The sequence below is a fragment of the Mixophyes fleayi genome, chromosome 4 (assembly GCF_038048845.1).
Source record: "Mixophyes fleayi isolate aMixFle1 chromosome 4, aMixFle1.hap1, whole genome shotgun sequence".
NCBI lineage: Eukaryota > Metazoa > Chordata > Amphibia > Anura > Limnodynastidae > Mixophyes > Mixophyes fleayi.
In genome coordinates this window covers 181,704,192-181,721,311 of record NC_134405.1, presented here as the reverse complement: position 1 = coordinate 181,721,311, position 17,120 = coordinate 181,704,192, and the positions used below count along the sequence as shown (strand labels likewise).

Sequence of the window (17,120 nt, the reverse complement as noted above, 5' to 3'; positions counted from 1 at the left end):
TGTGAAGCTTAGAGTACCTATTACAAGGAACATTATATTACATTATGTTACTCTTTAGAATACAATATTTACATGTGATTTTTGACAGCACATGGGAATTCTTAGTTAATCAGTGTGACCTTTATATGGCAATGTTCAGTGTGCTAGTAATCCCCCAGTCTGAGTGCCTGCATGTCACTTGTGATGTCATTTTGTAGCTGTCCCCCTGTCCAGCTGACGTTTGAGGCTGAAATAGAGTATGCTTTCATCTCTTTTTGTATTATGGGAACACCCATTGAGCTTTTCTTAAAAGGCTGGCTCTTCTCATCTAACTTGCCAGTGGCTGCTTACACAACACACAGGACACAGCTCATTTATTTGCAGTTTCTCTCTTCATACTTGTTAGTTGTTTGCCTGGGTTGGTTTTAGACACTCGTGAAGTGCCCAAGGGTACCATGTCTGCCTTTGGATACAGGAGGGAGATCAGTAAATATGAAGATATTGATGAAGATGAGCTACTGGCTTCACTCTCCCCAGAGGAGCTCCAGGAATTAGAAAGAGAACTGGAGGACATTGAGCCTGACCACAATCTTCCCGTCGGAATGAGGCAAAAAAGTTTAACAGAAAAATCTCCAACAGTCAACTTCAGCAGAGAAGCACTGATGGCTTATTGGGAAAAAGAAACCAAAAAGTTAATGGAGAAGGAAAGTGGCACTTGTACTGAGGTGGGTGTATGCCTATTGCTTTCATTGGACCCAAGTGATGAAAAATAGGAAACTAAGTTGGAAACTATTTTAAAATGTATATTAATGCGTAACAAAATGTGTATAAAATATTAATATAATATAAAGTAGTGAATTGGGGGACAAAATATTTTTAATAAAATTTCCTTTAGAGGTAAATAATTACCCTGTACAGAGAAATGTATATATACCTGCTCAAAAATAGTATATAACTTATAAGAAAATATATTTAGAATTGTTGTAATATATGCTCATTAAAGCATGGGCATAAGTATTACTGTTCAAATAACCTTATGTAAATTTTTAATTATTAGTGGCAGCCACTATCCTGATTATCCCGCTGAACTGTCACTAGACACCAATGCCAAGCAAACTGTTTTCATAATACAGAATTTTTCCGTACAATGCCCCTATATATGCACATGTAAGCTATTGTTTTAGTTGCCTTTAAGTGGGATTTTATGATTGGAAAAGTTGTGTAAAGAAAGCCCTCCTGTTGACTTTGCTAGATTTCCCTTTGCTGAGCCAAAGCCCCGCACTTGTCTGTGGTATTTGATTGTTTTCCAAATATGGTAGTTATCAACACTTATTATATTGCTTCTATATTTAACCATCATAAAATCTTGCTTCAGCCTCAGGGGAATGACAATGTGTTGGATGACTGTTTGCTTCTTTAGTTATCAGACACAGGGTGTTCTTGACAAAGTGATTGCTTCTCTGTATTCTTCACTAGTCAACAATTTGTAATGAGCAAACCCAATATCAATAACACATACATATAACACCTATAATATTTAATAATAATATATTTAAGCACAATATAAGAATGTGATTACAGGTAGAAATGAATTTACAAGCAAACAGTAAGAGAGGAAGAGAGTATATATACTGTGTGTGTCTGTATCTATATATGTGTGTGTGTGTGTGTGTGTGTGTGTGTATATGTGTATATGTATGTATATATATATATATATATATATATATATATATATATATATATATATATATATATATACACATACATACATATACACACACATAACACATTCTGGCATGTATTATATGTAATAATTTAAAAATAGACAATATCTGTTTATTCAATACAGAAGTGGAAGTTGCTCAATCAATTTATAGGCTCATAGCAGGTGTAAAGATAGGGTTATCTGTTTATTCGCCACCATTATTTCATTTCTATTATATATTTTACTTACCTCTCAGAATACTCCTCTTGGTAGCTATTACTATTGATAATGTGATCCTCGCATAGTCAAAGTGCCGGGACCGAGCCTTTTTCTCTGAATGTCTCACTAGCCCAGGCAGTGTGTGAGAGTTTTGCATATCCAAGTGTTGTCCATATATTTGTCTAATAGAGTTCTATGATCTCTTCCATCTTGGAGTCTAATTCAATTTTTTGGGTAATTATTGCAACTAATCAACAAAAAATAATCTGTAATTTCAAATAAAAACCAACAAGCTTTTTCATGATTAATGACAAACAAAAAACAGACAATAACAGATTATGTAAGTATAAACCCCCCTTTTATTTAAATTTTTGGGCATTAGCACTTTTAGCTGCAATTACAGCAATGCATCTATTTGGAATAAGCCTCTACCAGCTTTGAACATCTGAACATTGCAATTTTCACCCACTCTTCTTCCCAATATTGTTCGAGCTCCATTGATTTGTAGGGGGATTTTTTTTTATCTAATCCAATCCCATATGGCTTTTGTTGTATGGTTTGGGTCATTTTCCTCCTATAATTAAATTTTTTCCCAGTTCTTTTACGTGTCTTGTGGACTGCAGCAGATTAACTTCCTGTATTTTTAATTATAACTTTTTCTATCCATTTTGACCTCTATCATGACAAGATTTCCAATCCCTGAACTGGAAAAGGATCCTGCCATAAAGAGCAGATTTGTGAAGTGCATGTTATTGTTGTCCCACGGACAGTTTCTTCCATCTCTAATGTGGAATACTATAACGCAGCAACAGTTGCCATAGGCTCTTGTTGACCTCTCTAACAAGTGCCCTCACAAAGATGCTCAGTTTTAAAGGATAGCTAGACAATAGGCAAATTTATAGTTATGCCCTCAATTGTTTAAGATGATCTTGAGAGTGCTTCAGGAGAATTTAAAAGTCTTCTTCTTATAGCCTTCCACAAATTGGTGATCTTCAGTAATCTTTTCTCAGATTTGCTTTGCATTTGTTTGGTTTTCATGATGAAGCTCTTAATTGGAAATGCCCTAATCATCTCTGAACACCCCTGGGAAGAACACCCTATGTCTGATAACTAAAGAAGCAAACAGTCATCCAACACATTGCCATTCCCCTGAGGCTAAAAAAAGTGCTATGGAATCTGCTGGCGCTATATAAATAAATGTTGGTGATGATGATCTCTGAAACTTTTAACATGTAAGTGTACTTATTCTGAGATCAATTGAAACACTTTAATTGTACACAGGTGTAGTTTAATCAATTAATTATGTAACCACTGACGATAACTGATTGCTCCAGAATTAATTTAAGTGCATCTCAGTAAAAGTAATACTATTTTGCTACTCTGTAATCAATTTGAATTCTCAAGTAAATCATCATAATTTATTTATATAGCGCCACTAATTCTGCAGCGCTGTACAGAGAACTCACCCACATCAGTCCCTGCCCCATTGGAGCGTAAAGTCTAAATTCCCTAACATACACACACACACACACACACACACACACACACAGACAGAGAGAGAGAGACTAGGGTAAATTTTTTGATAGCGGCCAATTAACCTACTAATATGTTTTTGGATTGTGGGAGGAAACCGGAGCACCCGGAGGAAACCCACACAAACACGGGGAGAACATACAAACTCCACACAGATAAGGCCATGGTTGGGAATCAAACTCATGACCCAGGTGCTGTGAGGCAGAAATGCTAACCACTAAGCCACCGTGCTGCCCAAGCTGATTGCTTCAGAATTAATGTAAGTGCATCTCAGCGATACTACTTTGCTACTTTGTAATCAATTTGAATTCTCAAGTAACCGCTAGAATGTAAAAATATAAAATGTAAACACTTGCAAAGGGGTGAATTCTTCTTATAGTATGTGTTTGTATATGTATGTATATATATATATATATATATATATATATATATATATATATATATATTATAATCACTATTTAACTGTAATTCCTCTTGTTCTTTAGAACTCTAGGGAAGAGGAAGAAGAAGGAAGTGAGGAGGATGACTTTATGGGGAGTAACAGTGAGATTTCTGAGGAAATTGATACAGAAGAAGATGAAGAAGAGGAGAAGGACACTGAAGCAGATGAAGAAGAGGAAAATGACACTGAAAGAGAAGAAGATGAAGAGGAGAAGGACACTGAAGGAGAAGAAGTAGAGGGTGAAGTTGAGGATAGTGACAAAGAAAAAATGAAAGAAGAGGTAATGTGTAGTGAAAATAAACCGTGTGAAGCTATAAAAATTCCCATCCAGGCACCTACTATAAAATGTAATGGAGTTACTGTTGATAATGCAACCTGCAATGGCTTCAGTGGAAACAGTGGCAAATATAGCAGACAAGCAGATGAGCCTATAAACCAGAAGACTCCAAGCCTTGTCCTCTCAAATCCAACGGTCATTGAGGAAGCTCTTGAAAGTATCAAAATCAATGATCCAGAGACTTATGAAGTTAACCTAAATAACATGGAGAATGCTAAAGCTGATACATTGGTGGAATTTACAGAGGCTCTGAAAAATAACACAAATGTTAAAGTATTTAGTTTAGCAAACACTCATGCTGATGACAATGTTGCAATAGCTATTTCTAATATGTTGAGGATTAATAGAAATATTACATGTCTAAACATAGAATCAAACTTCATAACAGGGAAGGGGATATTAGCAATCATGAGAGCTCTTCAGTATTCCAACAGTGTGCTGACTGAACTAAGGTTTCATAATCAGAGACACATTATGGGAAGTCAAGTGGAAATGGAAATAGTGAAATTAGTAAAAGACAATACAAGTATTGTCAAGCTAGGTTATCACTTTGAGCTTCCAGGACCACGTATGTCGATGACAAGCATCCTTACCAGAAATATGGACAAGCAGAGACAGAGGAGAATGCAGGAACAAAAGGAATCTGGTTATGATCCTACATCTAATCTGAGGACCAAGACCTTGCAGAAAGGAACTCCAGGGTCCTCCCCATATCCTTCACCTAGAAGTTCACCATGGTCATCTCCAAAACTTACTAGAAAAGTTCAGTCTACCTTACCAATTACCTTACCACCGCCTCCTCCACCACCACCTCCACCTCCACCCCCACCTCCACCATCTGTTCCTCCTCTACTTCTATTAACTCAAGAAAAAAAGGTTCCAACACGGAATATTGCTGAAGTTATCAAACAACATGAGAGATCTGCGAAAAAAATTCAAAATGGACAGAGTAAGACAAAAGGGAAAAAAAGTAAAAAAGAACAAAATAACATATTGAAAGAAATTAAAAATTCACTAAGATCAATTTCAGACAACAAAGTTGAGGAGGGTTCGAGACCATCTACACCTCAAAAATCTGCTCATGATGATCTTATGGAAGCTATCAGAGGCAGCAGTTTAAAACAGTTGAAGAGGGTATGTATAATAATGTCTAAATAAACATGCCTAAAGCCTTCAGAGCATATTCAAAAGTTTTACAATGATGAAAAATATCTAGGCTGTGTATTTACATGCATATTTGTTCAATAACGTAGTTATCAACATAATGGGCCTGATTCATTAAGGAAAATAAGGCAAAAATAATGAGTAACTTTGCACCTTGGCAAAACCATGTTGCATTGGAGGGGAGGCAAATTTAAAATGTGGGGACAGAATTATAGTTGGGTAAGGCATGTTCTAGATCAACTCATTTTTTTGCCTTACTTTCCTTAAAGAATTAGGCCCAGTGTATCTAATGAAATGCTCACGGAATAAAAACATAAACACAGGGAATAAAAGTTGCGAAAGCTGAAAGTGAAAGCAAACTGTCCTTACAATGGAGGTAGATTAACACAATATTATGTGGTAATTGACTCCCTATTGTGTAAAAAACAAAAAACATCAATTTTACATCCAGTTTTCATGTACTTTTTAAACAAGATAAAAGTGTTAGTATTTTATACTATATAGAGTTAATTTATAACTACCATAAAGACAATTTTCCTCCACGTTCTGTTTTTTTACACTTTTATAGAATCCCCCCCTAGATTCAAACTTTATTCTAAACCACATAAGTAAAGATACACAAGTATATGTACCTGTGTATAAATGTACCTGCGTGAAAATAAGAGCAGAACCATGGTTAAGGCATTTTTTTCTAGAAACTTTTTATTTATTTAATATGAATAAATATATACAGTACATATGTTGCAAACAGAAAGTTTCCAAAAACTATCTACAATTATCTTGTAAAACAGCAAGAAAAGGTTTTCCATATGTAACACACAAATTGGCCTGGTCATTAAAGAAGTAAAGGAGTTATATGTGCTTTATTAAGGGAAAAAATAATCTATATTGGATAGTGTATTTTTGCTCTAGGCCCCTATGTTAGAACCAAACTCTATAAGAGAATACTTGCTTTTGCCAAGAATGTGGAGACATTGGGGGCTGAAGTGGACCTGTATATGGAGGTACACCATAACACCATTTCTCCTACTGCCTTCATAGCAAAACTATCAAATTCCATTCACTTAGATTTTCTATACCAAATTTCCACTTTGAATACTAGGGGGTAAATGTATCAAGCTGAGAGTTTTCCAGCAGGTTTGAAAAGTGGAGATGTTGCCTATAGCAACCAATCAGATTCTAGCTGTCATTTTGTAGAATGTACTAAATAAATGATAGCTAGAATCTGATTGGTTGTTCAAACCCGCCGGAAAACTCTCAGCTTGATACATTTACCCCTAGGAGACATTATAACCTGAAAATACTGGACAGCAGAGCACTATAACAACAAAAGCTCATTGTTTTTGAAATGGTGGTTTTTATCAATCAGAAGATATCTACAGAGATTAATATAAGTGATATGTAGCTGATGTAATTTTGACAGATATTCTCAAAAGCACTGAAAGAAGCAATTGACTACAACTAAATAATAAGTCAAATACATTAAAAGTAGAATATCAGACATATCTTGTATAAAGCACATTGCTATGTTACAGTCCATGATCGGACCTTGGCATATAATGGTGCAATATGAGAAAGGTGTCTCAGGCATTAGTAAAGTATAGGCTTCTTTTAAAAGAAATTGCTACTTCCCTTGCTGGAAGAGTATACGTTAGTTGTTTCTAATTTTTTGTAAGCTATAATAATATATATTTTTTTAATCTTTTTATTTTCAAACCATAAAAAAATAGGACGAGACACATTGCATATGTAAAATCACATAAGCTATAATAATTAACAATATTTGCATGACATAATAAACATTATGCTAATGTCATTATCCAAAAACAGTCCTGATATTCACAGTAGAGTCCCAATTTTGGGTATTCAAAAGGCACAGGGCTTGACAATTTTAGGTTGAGTCATTGGAAATATGGGCATGATTGGGGCAAATTTAGGGCATCACAATTGGGTCTCAATTTTTGGACCTGGAATGTTGGGAGTTATGAAATACAAATATTTATGGTAGATTATGGCTGGGTACCAATTCAGATGCCAATACCAGAAGAAAGACTAGACACTGCCTTAAAAATGTTAAATTATAAAATGTAATGCAATTATCATCCTGCTTACACAATACTGTATTTTGCAACCCAAAGTGGTTGCTACTTCAAAGCTACTTTATATAACGTTAACCATGCACATAAGTATAATGCAGTTTTAGACAAATTACAAAGTAGATTCTAGGGTCAAATGTCAGAAGCCATTGATTCTGTAATCTAAAATGTAGGTCACATTTTAAAAAAGGGTGGTATGTGTATATATATATATATATATATATATATATATATATATATATATATATATATATAATTGGTAAAACATTGCCACCCCAAAACTTGCAGTGATCAGGCATTATTTAGCACTTAGAGCTTTCTGCACTCCTTCATTCAGCAAAGACCTCAGTGATGTCAGAACTGTGGTTTCTATGTAGAATGCTGCTCTGGCTGCTGAAATAGGACAGTATTTAAGAACACTGTGATGGGAGTTAGTTCTACATGGTTCCATCATGGTTCATGTGAGGAGGGGATGGGAGATCCAACGGCACAGCACAGAAGAGAGGACATGACACAGTTGCCAGGACATATTTTCTAGGTGCCATGGTGACCTGGCAACCTTGTCCAGCACAGATATAATAAGCCAAGGCCCATTAACAGAGTTGGTGTCTGCTTTAAACGCCTTCTGCATTCATCATGTAAACAGTTTACAGCATAAACACCATTAAGCCCTTTAGTATAGCTAACACTTCAGTACATTAAATAAAACACCACACTTGTAACACAGCATACCCAAAATGAAGACCATGTTTATGTAAAGGCCACACGCATTCTTTTCAAGGGCAACAGAGTTGATTCATATTCTTATCATATTTTGTATTCTTATGTATGCCTGCCAGGACTACCAATCAAAGCTCATTGTTAATTACTGGCCTGTATATATATATATATATATATATATATACATACATATATATATATATATATATATATATATATATATATATATATATATATATATATAAATATATATGTGTGTGTAATATATTATAGCCAGCAACAAGGTTGTTTCCGACTTTAAAACTTTTTTTATTTGAGACATGATATCATTCATACATGTGTAGAAATGCACTTTAGGAACTACTCACTTGCAAATTTCAGCTATTGTCTTTAGTTATGGTGGTTAGAAATAATTCATATATCAAGGGTTTTAACAAAGTACAGTAGGGAAACATTCTTCAAATTAGAACACGAAGACATGCACTGAAACTGGAGGGAAGTAGGTTCAGATGAACCCTAATTATTTCACAGATAGGGTAGTGGATAAGTGAAATAGTCTCCCATCAGAGGTGGTAGAGGCTAATACAGTAGAGCAATTTAAACATGCTTGAGATAGACATACAGTATCCTTACAAAGAGCTAAGGATCATATAGGGTTGCAAGTTACCATAGGTTAAAAAATGGACAGAATATATGGGCAAAGTGGTTCTTATCTACCATCAAATTCTATGTTTCTAATTCCAGAAAATTCAGCTATAGTTACATTGTTGTTACAAGTTTTCTTATGTGTTATACAATTTTTATATTATGTATCAAAAAATACAGTATATTGTGAACACAGGTTAGAATGTAGAAGAAAAAGTGTCTCATCTCCATAAGGCCGTTTACTCACTGGTGTTGCATTTGAGATAAGAGACACATAATAAACTGCAAGCGAAAATGCATATAAACTAGAGATGGGCGGGCTTGGTTCCCCGAGATCCGAATTCTACCGAATTTAGGGTATCCGAGAACTCTCCCACCCGTTCGGTTTCAAAATCGAGGCAAAACGTCATTGTGACGTATTCGTTCTTCTGAGCTCGGATCTCATGAGATTTGAAAAGCATAAATACCAGCTTCCACAGCAATCCATCGCCATTTGACAGAGGGAGAAAGCAGGGTTAGGTCACACTGGCTATATCAGCGCAGGGACAGTGATTGATTGTATTCAATACCATTGAAAGCTTAGTACCAGTTGTTACAGCAGTAAGAGGAGAAGAGAGGAGGGTTTTTGTTCAGTTTCTGGCACTTCAAGTGCTATTGGGGTGTCCCCCATTCTTTTGCAGAAATTTATCTGGCTGTGAAAAAAGTCCTATTTTGCAGCAGTGTAAATAAAATATATTTAGCACTCCCATTTGCTGTTGGGGTGTCCCCCATTCTTTTGCAGAAATTTATCAGTCCTGATGGTAGTGTTCCCAGTACGTAATCTGGAAAAGGCAATGTCAAACTACACCGTCTTTTGAAATCAGGCAAGAAAACACACACCCAAAAAAAATTTACAGTGTTAAAGCGAAAAAGAAGTGTAACTGAGGAAAAGTTAACTGCCGATCAAAAAAAAATTACCATCATCCCATTCTACACACGCAGTGGCAAAGAGAGAATGAGGCCTTCACCTTTGTCTATTAGTGGCAGATCAAAAAATGTTACTGAGCCTTCTTCTTGTACGGACACTCGTGCCAAAGCAAAACCAAGTAATTTGGAGTCTAAAAGTGGTGCACAAGTACTGTTACGCGTGAAAGCCGAGCTGTAAGAAAACAGTATGGCATTCGAGGATAATGTATGCTCTGAATCAGAAAATGACACCAATCCCTGTGGAGAGTCCATCCACCAGTGGTATGTCTAATCGTGAGCACTCTGTTAGTGACAGTGTACCCATAAAGAAGGTTCCTTTCAGCAGTTCTGCTGATGTGTGACAAAACAGCCCGAGTGTAGTCGGTGATACACCAATTGAGGATGCCACTTTTGAATTAGAAGAGGATGAGGGGGAGATTTGTGTAGGCGACGAGGGCACTAATGATGATGTTGATGATTATGATGCAGACAGATACCAAATTGCCTTTCTCAATTTCTATTTATATTCTAGACTCTATAACGGCTGAATAGTTTTCTATTTTACTCCTAGTGGAGAGAGGGCCTGATGCAGACAGATACCAAACTGCCTTGGTCCATTTATTTTTACTTTCTAATTCCACAGTCTATGCAGGCTGCTTTTTTTTCTATTCAACTACAAGTGGAGGGTGTAATATACACCCAAAGATGATGGCTACATTGCCAATAATCAAAGATGGAGGAGATAGACAACCAGGTTTGTCTGTATAATTTGCAGGCAAGTGTTCGCATTAAGGACGGCATTCTATATGCAGTGCACATGCAGTAAGCTTACAGTTGCTATGCGCTTGATATGTTTACATGCATTTGTGAATGTGTCCAGATGCAAGTGACAATGATTTCAATAGCCCATTCAGTTCAGCGGGATTTCCAGCATGTTGAAACCCATTTGATATCAATGGGCTATTGCAACGAATAGTAGAAACTCAAATAGTATTTTTTTTTTTGCTTTGTTTAAAGAGCATGCCACCTTCTCCTCCCACTAAAAAAGCATAAATAGCCCCACAGTTATACAGCACGCCCCCTCCCCTGCCAGAAAGACTACTAGTCCCATGCTAAAAATATTTTCCCGGTACTAACAGTGGCACTGGCACTCATGGTAGGGGAAAAACTGGCACCCTTGGAGTTGCAAATGTGCACCCCCAATGGTTCTAGTGTAATAAAAACAGATTCACTAAAACCCCTGCCAAATATACAAATATGGTATATGTGAACACAACACTTTCAAATATTTGTATTTAATTAACTAAAACCCTCTTTGTTCATCACTTTATTATAGCACTATAGTTCTATAGGTATTCCTATCATTTATTAATCCAAAGGGAAATATCATTAGTTTGTAATACAATGGAAATGTCAAGTTTAATCTTCTTTAAATTCATGGAGAAAAAAATTGTTATCCAAAAGGGAATGACTTTAAGGAAACCCAAGTCAGATCTTCCAAAGGGGAAAATATGTATTCCAAAAATAAATGTCATTGATGAAATAGAAGATATATCTTCCTCTAACCCAAAGGGAAATCCAAGCCAGCTCTTCTTCTTTTAATCAAAAGGGAAATTCAACAAAGCACTTTTACTTTTAATCCAAAGGGAAAACCAGGACAGGTCTTCAAATTTTAATCCAAAAGATAATCTTAGTGAAAAATATTTAAAAGTTTATGCCACAAACTGCTCGTCTTGGAGCCCTGCCAAAAAGTGACTGAACAATAATTTATCCCACAATGAGTAGATTCCTTTTCATCACCTAAAATTTGCACTTACAAACAGAGGTGCAGACTCTAACAAGCCCCCCTGTTTTCATCAGAAACTGCTGCAAAATAGTATGGGCTTTGCTGTTGGGAGCTCGCATGAATGGTAATACATAGAAAAGTGAACAAAATGTAGGAGATGAGAAGGGCAGACAAACCGGGGCTAGCACACAAGTGGACTGCAAGGTGCAGAATCAGGAGCCAAAGAAAAGTCACAACTAAGACGAGATCAAAACCAAGCATTCCAAGATGCAGCCTGGAAGTAAATATAGCACAGTATAGGGAGACAGTCGCTTGTGTAAATCAGTGTTTAGAGCTCTGTTTACAACGGGTGCACCAGAGGAGGACATCATCATGATTACCATTTATTTATATAGCGCCACTAATTCCACAGCGCTGTACAGAGAACTCACTCACATCAGTTCCTGCCCCATTGGGGCTTACAGTCTAAATTCCCTAACACACACACACACACACACACTAGGGTCAATTTGTTAGTAGCCAATTAACCTACCAGTATGTTTTTGGAGTGTGGGAGGAAACTGGAGCACCCTGGAGGAAACCCACGCAAACACGGGGAGAACATACAAACTCCTCACAGATAAGGCCATAGTCGGGAATTCAACTCATGACCCCAGTGCTGTAAGACAGAAGTACTAACCAATTAGCCACTGTGCTGCCATAACATCAGATACATTGCTGGACCTGGGACTGAAGGAGAAACCGAGCTGCAATCTGTGGGACCAGAAGGTAAGTACAGCGGCGGCGTGACACAATTGACCAAAACTCCCCTTAACTGCACAGCAAATCACAAGAGGGTTTCCCATGCTAGCTGTGATGTAATTTGTTGGCGTTAATGGGAGTCTCAGAGGCCCCCTGTTTTGATCACAAATCTTTAGAGCTTACTTGAATCTCTAATAATAAGGGAGAAAACAATTACCAGTTCTGTGCAGCTCCTTTGATGTCTACGCCCATTCATGGAATAAGTTTTATTTTTCAATGAATTTGTATTCTCTGCAATTGCATTAGGAACGCAAGTAAACTGCAGGTTTGAAAAAAATGGAGATGTCGCCTATAACAACCAATCAGATTCTAGCTGTCATTTTGTACAATGCACTAAATAAATGAAAGCTGGAATCTGATTGGTTGCTATAGGCAGCATCTCCAATATTTCAAACCCGCAGTTTAGTAAATATACCCACTAGAGTGATATTCATTGTGTGGTATTAGAAAGAATCTTAAGCATGGAAGTATTTCATTTGCCTAACATTGCAAATGCTCAGACTGGGATTGGCAACCACTGGAACCCCACCTGTCACTAGATTACGTTGCTATAAATACTCAGCTAGTTGAGCAAAATATGTATGCTTATATTATTGCTTGCATGTTCAGATATGCATAATGTATTATCTTTATCACATATGGCAATATGTAAAAAAAAAATTAAGACTTGTTAAAATGAAATAACATTTCTGGCATACAGAACTGGCTAACAATGTTTTTATTTTGCAGGTGGAAGTCCCAAAATCACTCCGGTAATTTCGACATCTATAGAAAAGTTTTTAACAAAATCTACTGAGTTATCTGCAGTTTATTAAACATATTTGAAGCTAGCTAAGCGCCCTCTTAAAAATGAAACATACATTTAATCCTTTTAACCATGATGCACAAGTGAGGGGAAAAAAAATATATGTAAATACTGAGTAACTTCTTTTTTTAATTAAATATTTAATTTTTTCTTTAATAGAGAATAAAGATATATTTATCTATGTTGGAACATGATCACAGACCTTGTGTTTTGCACTAAAATGTTTTGTTTCTTTGGCTTGTTTTTTTAATGAACATGTAATAAAAATTTGTGTCCTTGGGTGTGAATATTATTTTTCTAAGTATGTAACAGGGATGAAAACTGAACACACAATACTTACCAATAAAGTGAACCACAACATTTTACTAGCCCTTTAATGGTAAAAAGTTAAATGTGTAATGTGAAGCAAATTAGCATAGTAAGTACTATAATGCGTGACCACTGATTTGAGTAGGGGTATCATAACTAGGTTTTTTTTAACTTTCTAATTATTTTATGCATTTAACAGTTGAAAATGCTCAGGGCCTAATTACTTAGTGTGAGCAGACAGGTAAAAACGGGTTGGGTATGTGTTAATGGGGACAAAAACCCTGACAAGATTTACACCTCCACTAAAATGACGATTCCTGAAAAAGAAGAAGGCAATTTAAGCAGACTTACCTTAAACCCGAAGATCCAGCAATGTTCGGACCCCTCAGGCTTACTGCTTAAACAGTAAGCCTGAGGGGTCCAAACATTGCCACTTTAAATTAACATGAATGAACGGCGCACTGACGTCCAAGTGAAATGCCGGACAGCTGCCTCATCGGAATGACTGGCTGTCTGCCGGCGCTGCTGTCGGAGAGCTGGATCTTCGGGTTTAAGGTAAGTCTGCTTAAATTGCCTTCTTTCTTTTCAGGAATCGTCATTTTAGTGGAGGTGTAAATCGTGTCGGGGTTCTCGTCCCCATTAACACGATTACCACCGGGTAAAAACATACCCCACTATATATAGCCTATATATAGCCAATACAAGTATGTTTTGTATGTGTGCAGGAGTGTAACTAGCCATTTGTGGTCTCCAACTCAAAATTTTATAAGCGTCCCCCTCTCCCTCCAAATAATGAAAAACCCACATACATACATGGGGCTTTGACAGGGAAGGTGCCCCCCCCCCCCAGCTGTGACCCCATAGCAGCTGCACCCATGGTAGTTACATCCTTGCAATTTCAGTATACCTATCTTGTAGAATAGCATTGACATCAAAGAAGGTTACACAATGTTCATATTGCACACTGCATGGATTACAACAACTGGAAAATACACCAATTAGTGGTCATGGCCTCTTGAATCTCCAATGTAAACATCATGTATACTTATCCACAAATATCAATCAATTCCACATGATGTGTAAGCTGTATGCACCAAGAAGTTGAACACAGCTCAGGCTGAGAGTACTTTCACCTTCAAGGTACAATGATAAACATTTCACAGTGCTATACTATTTAGTTATCAAACTCAGCAAATTGTAATTATAATCCTTCTGAAGTAGAGAAAGACACAGTGGCATGTGGCTAAGGCTGTACTATATCTGCCTAGATAGTTTATATTAGTCAATTGTTGTTTCAGTATTAGAACCTGATAAAATCAATCTATTGAGCATAAATAGGATTTATTCTGCTTTCCGGTCTACAATTTTCCAAGGGATATATCTCATTCAGAGTGCATATGTGTGCTATAAAATGTGAATACAGTAAAGGATTTCTTCATTTCTGTAGCTTTTCCATGCATTCTTGAATAATGTAAGTTAGCTTTAGGGCTGAATTTAAAGGTGTTGTAGGGATACAAACATAACAACTGATTTTGATTATTCTATTTTGGAGAAATATTGGCATTGGAAAGAGTGACCAATACTGAGGTATAATATCTTCAATGTGTATTATGGGGTCTATGGGAAAGCTAATATCTAGGAAAGAGCAGCCCATTTCCACTTTTTACTCCATATTTGCCTCCTCTCGCCTGTTTTGCGCAGATGTCCCTCAGGGGTAGGCCCAGAGGCGGAGTTGGGATGAGCGAGAGTACACACGTATGGTAAATAGATTATTTATTACCCTATAGCGTGTTGCGGGACTTTTTACTTTCATGCACCAAATTCTTCCACCATATCTGAGGTGGTGAAGACCAATTTTGCTCCATTTTTCAATAATAATAATAATTAAATATTAGATCTCTCTCTTATTATATCCAAAATCAGAGTGCTACCGCTCCATGTATTCTCTGGTTTCTGGCCAACTATAGTGCCCTGTTTATTTATGTCTGTTTATGTATAGGCATCAGGTTATTCTTATATTTGGTAACACAAAAACAATAAACATATATGGGTGACCCCCTTATGACCCCCCTCCCCCTTATGAACTTTTTGTTTGAAATGTGATTTATTAGTTATTAGTTGACTTTTGGGGGTTTATTATTGTTATTGTTAGTATGTGACTAATACTTTATTTTATTTATAGGCATCAGCTTATTCTTATATTTGGTAAGGCAAAAACAATAAACATATATGATTCACCTTCAGTTTATACTAATATACATTGTCAGCAAATCTTATAGATATAAGGAAAGGTTTAAATACAATTTATGAATGGTTGAACTTGATGGACCTGTGCCTTTTTTAACATTACTAACAGGTAAGCATACAATGCTGATGACAAGCATGTTTATGTATTACTCCCAGTCATTCATATGGAACCGTGAAACACTTCTGTAGAAAACAGCAACAATGATACTATTTAAAGCCAATTTATAAAATGGGCTTGTACATGTAACTAGCTTTAAAAGGACACCTGTAGTGACACAGTTTTATCTCATTTATGTTTTGTAATTTTACTTTTTGCTTGGAGAACTTTTACCACACATTGCAAAAGTCATGAAATTCTATTTCACGCTGCTCCATGATTTCACTAATATATTCAGTGCCCTACAGGCTGTGCGGGAAATTTACAGTAAACCAAGTTTACAAAAAATAAATATTTATTTCCTATGTATACACCGATCAGCCACAACAATAAAACCTACTGCCTAATATTGTATAGATCCCCCTTGTGCCACCAAACAGCTCTGACCCATCGAGGCATGGACGCCACAAGACCTCTGAAGGTGTCCTGTGGTATCTGGCACCAAGACGTTAGCAGTAGATCCCTTAAGTCCTGTGAGTTGCGAGGTGGGGCCTCCATGGCTCTCATTTATATTTTCAGCACATGCCATAGATTCTCGATTGGATTGAGGTATGAGAAATTTGAAAGCCAAGTCCACTTTGTCATAATCCTCAAACCATTCCTGAACAATTTTTGCAGTGACAGGGCACATTATCCTGCTCATAGAAGCCACTGCAATCAGGGAATAGCGTTGCCAAGAAGGGGTGTACTTGGTCTTCAACAATGTTTAAGTAGGTGGTACATGTCAAAGTAACATCCAAATGAATGCCAGGAGCCAAGGTTTCCCAGCATACCCGGAACACCCCACAAGACCTTCTGTTTTGGAGAGGCTCTGACCCAGTCGCCTATACATCACAATTTGGCCCTTGTCACTTAGATCCTTACACTTGCCCATTTTTCCTGCTTCCAACACTTCAAGAACTGATTGTTCACTTACTCCCTAATACATCCCACCCCTTGACAGGTGTCATTGTAATGAGATTATCAATGTTATTCATTTCGCTTATCAGTGGTTTAATGTTGTGGCTGATTGGTGTAGATTGCCTTAGGTGACATGTAGGGCTTTTTTGACAGCAATAGTACTTTTCACCCTTTGATCAATCAGCCCCTCTGTTCTATATCTAAACCCACCTTTCAAGGAAGAGCTGCTGCTCATGGGCAAGTGCTGTGTGATTGCCCCCAGGTTAAATTTGCTAGCTTGCCCTTGTTCATACTGGTCTTTTCTGGCTCATATATAGCTATGGTATTATT

General features: G+C 36.8%; 1 protein-coding gene across 1 annotated transcript; it reads left to right on the top strand.

Annotated features, from left to right (window-relative positions):
- The first annotated feature begins 310 nt into the window (after positions 1–310).
- On the top strand, positions 311–13,421 carry LMOD2 (leiomodin 2). The gene is made up of 3 exons (XM_075208931.1): positions 311–704; positions 3,922–5,349; positions 13,102–13,421. Exons 1-3 carry the CDS (start codon positions 435–437, stop codon positions 13,126–13,128), a joined length of 1,725 nt encoding a protein of 574 aa, XP_075065032.1. The 5' UTR covers positions 311–434; the 3' UTR covers positions 13,129–13,421.
- The last annotated feature ends 3,699 nt before the right edge of the window (positions 13,422–17,120 follow it).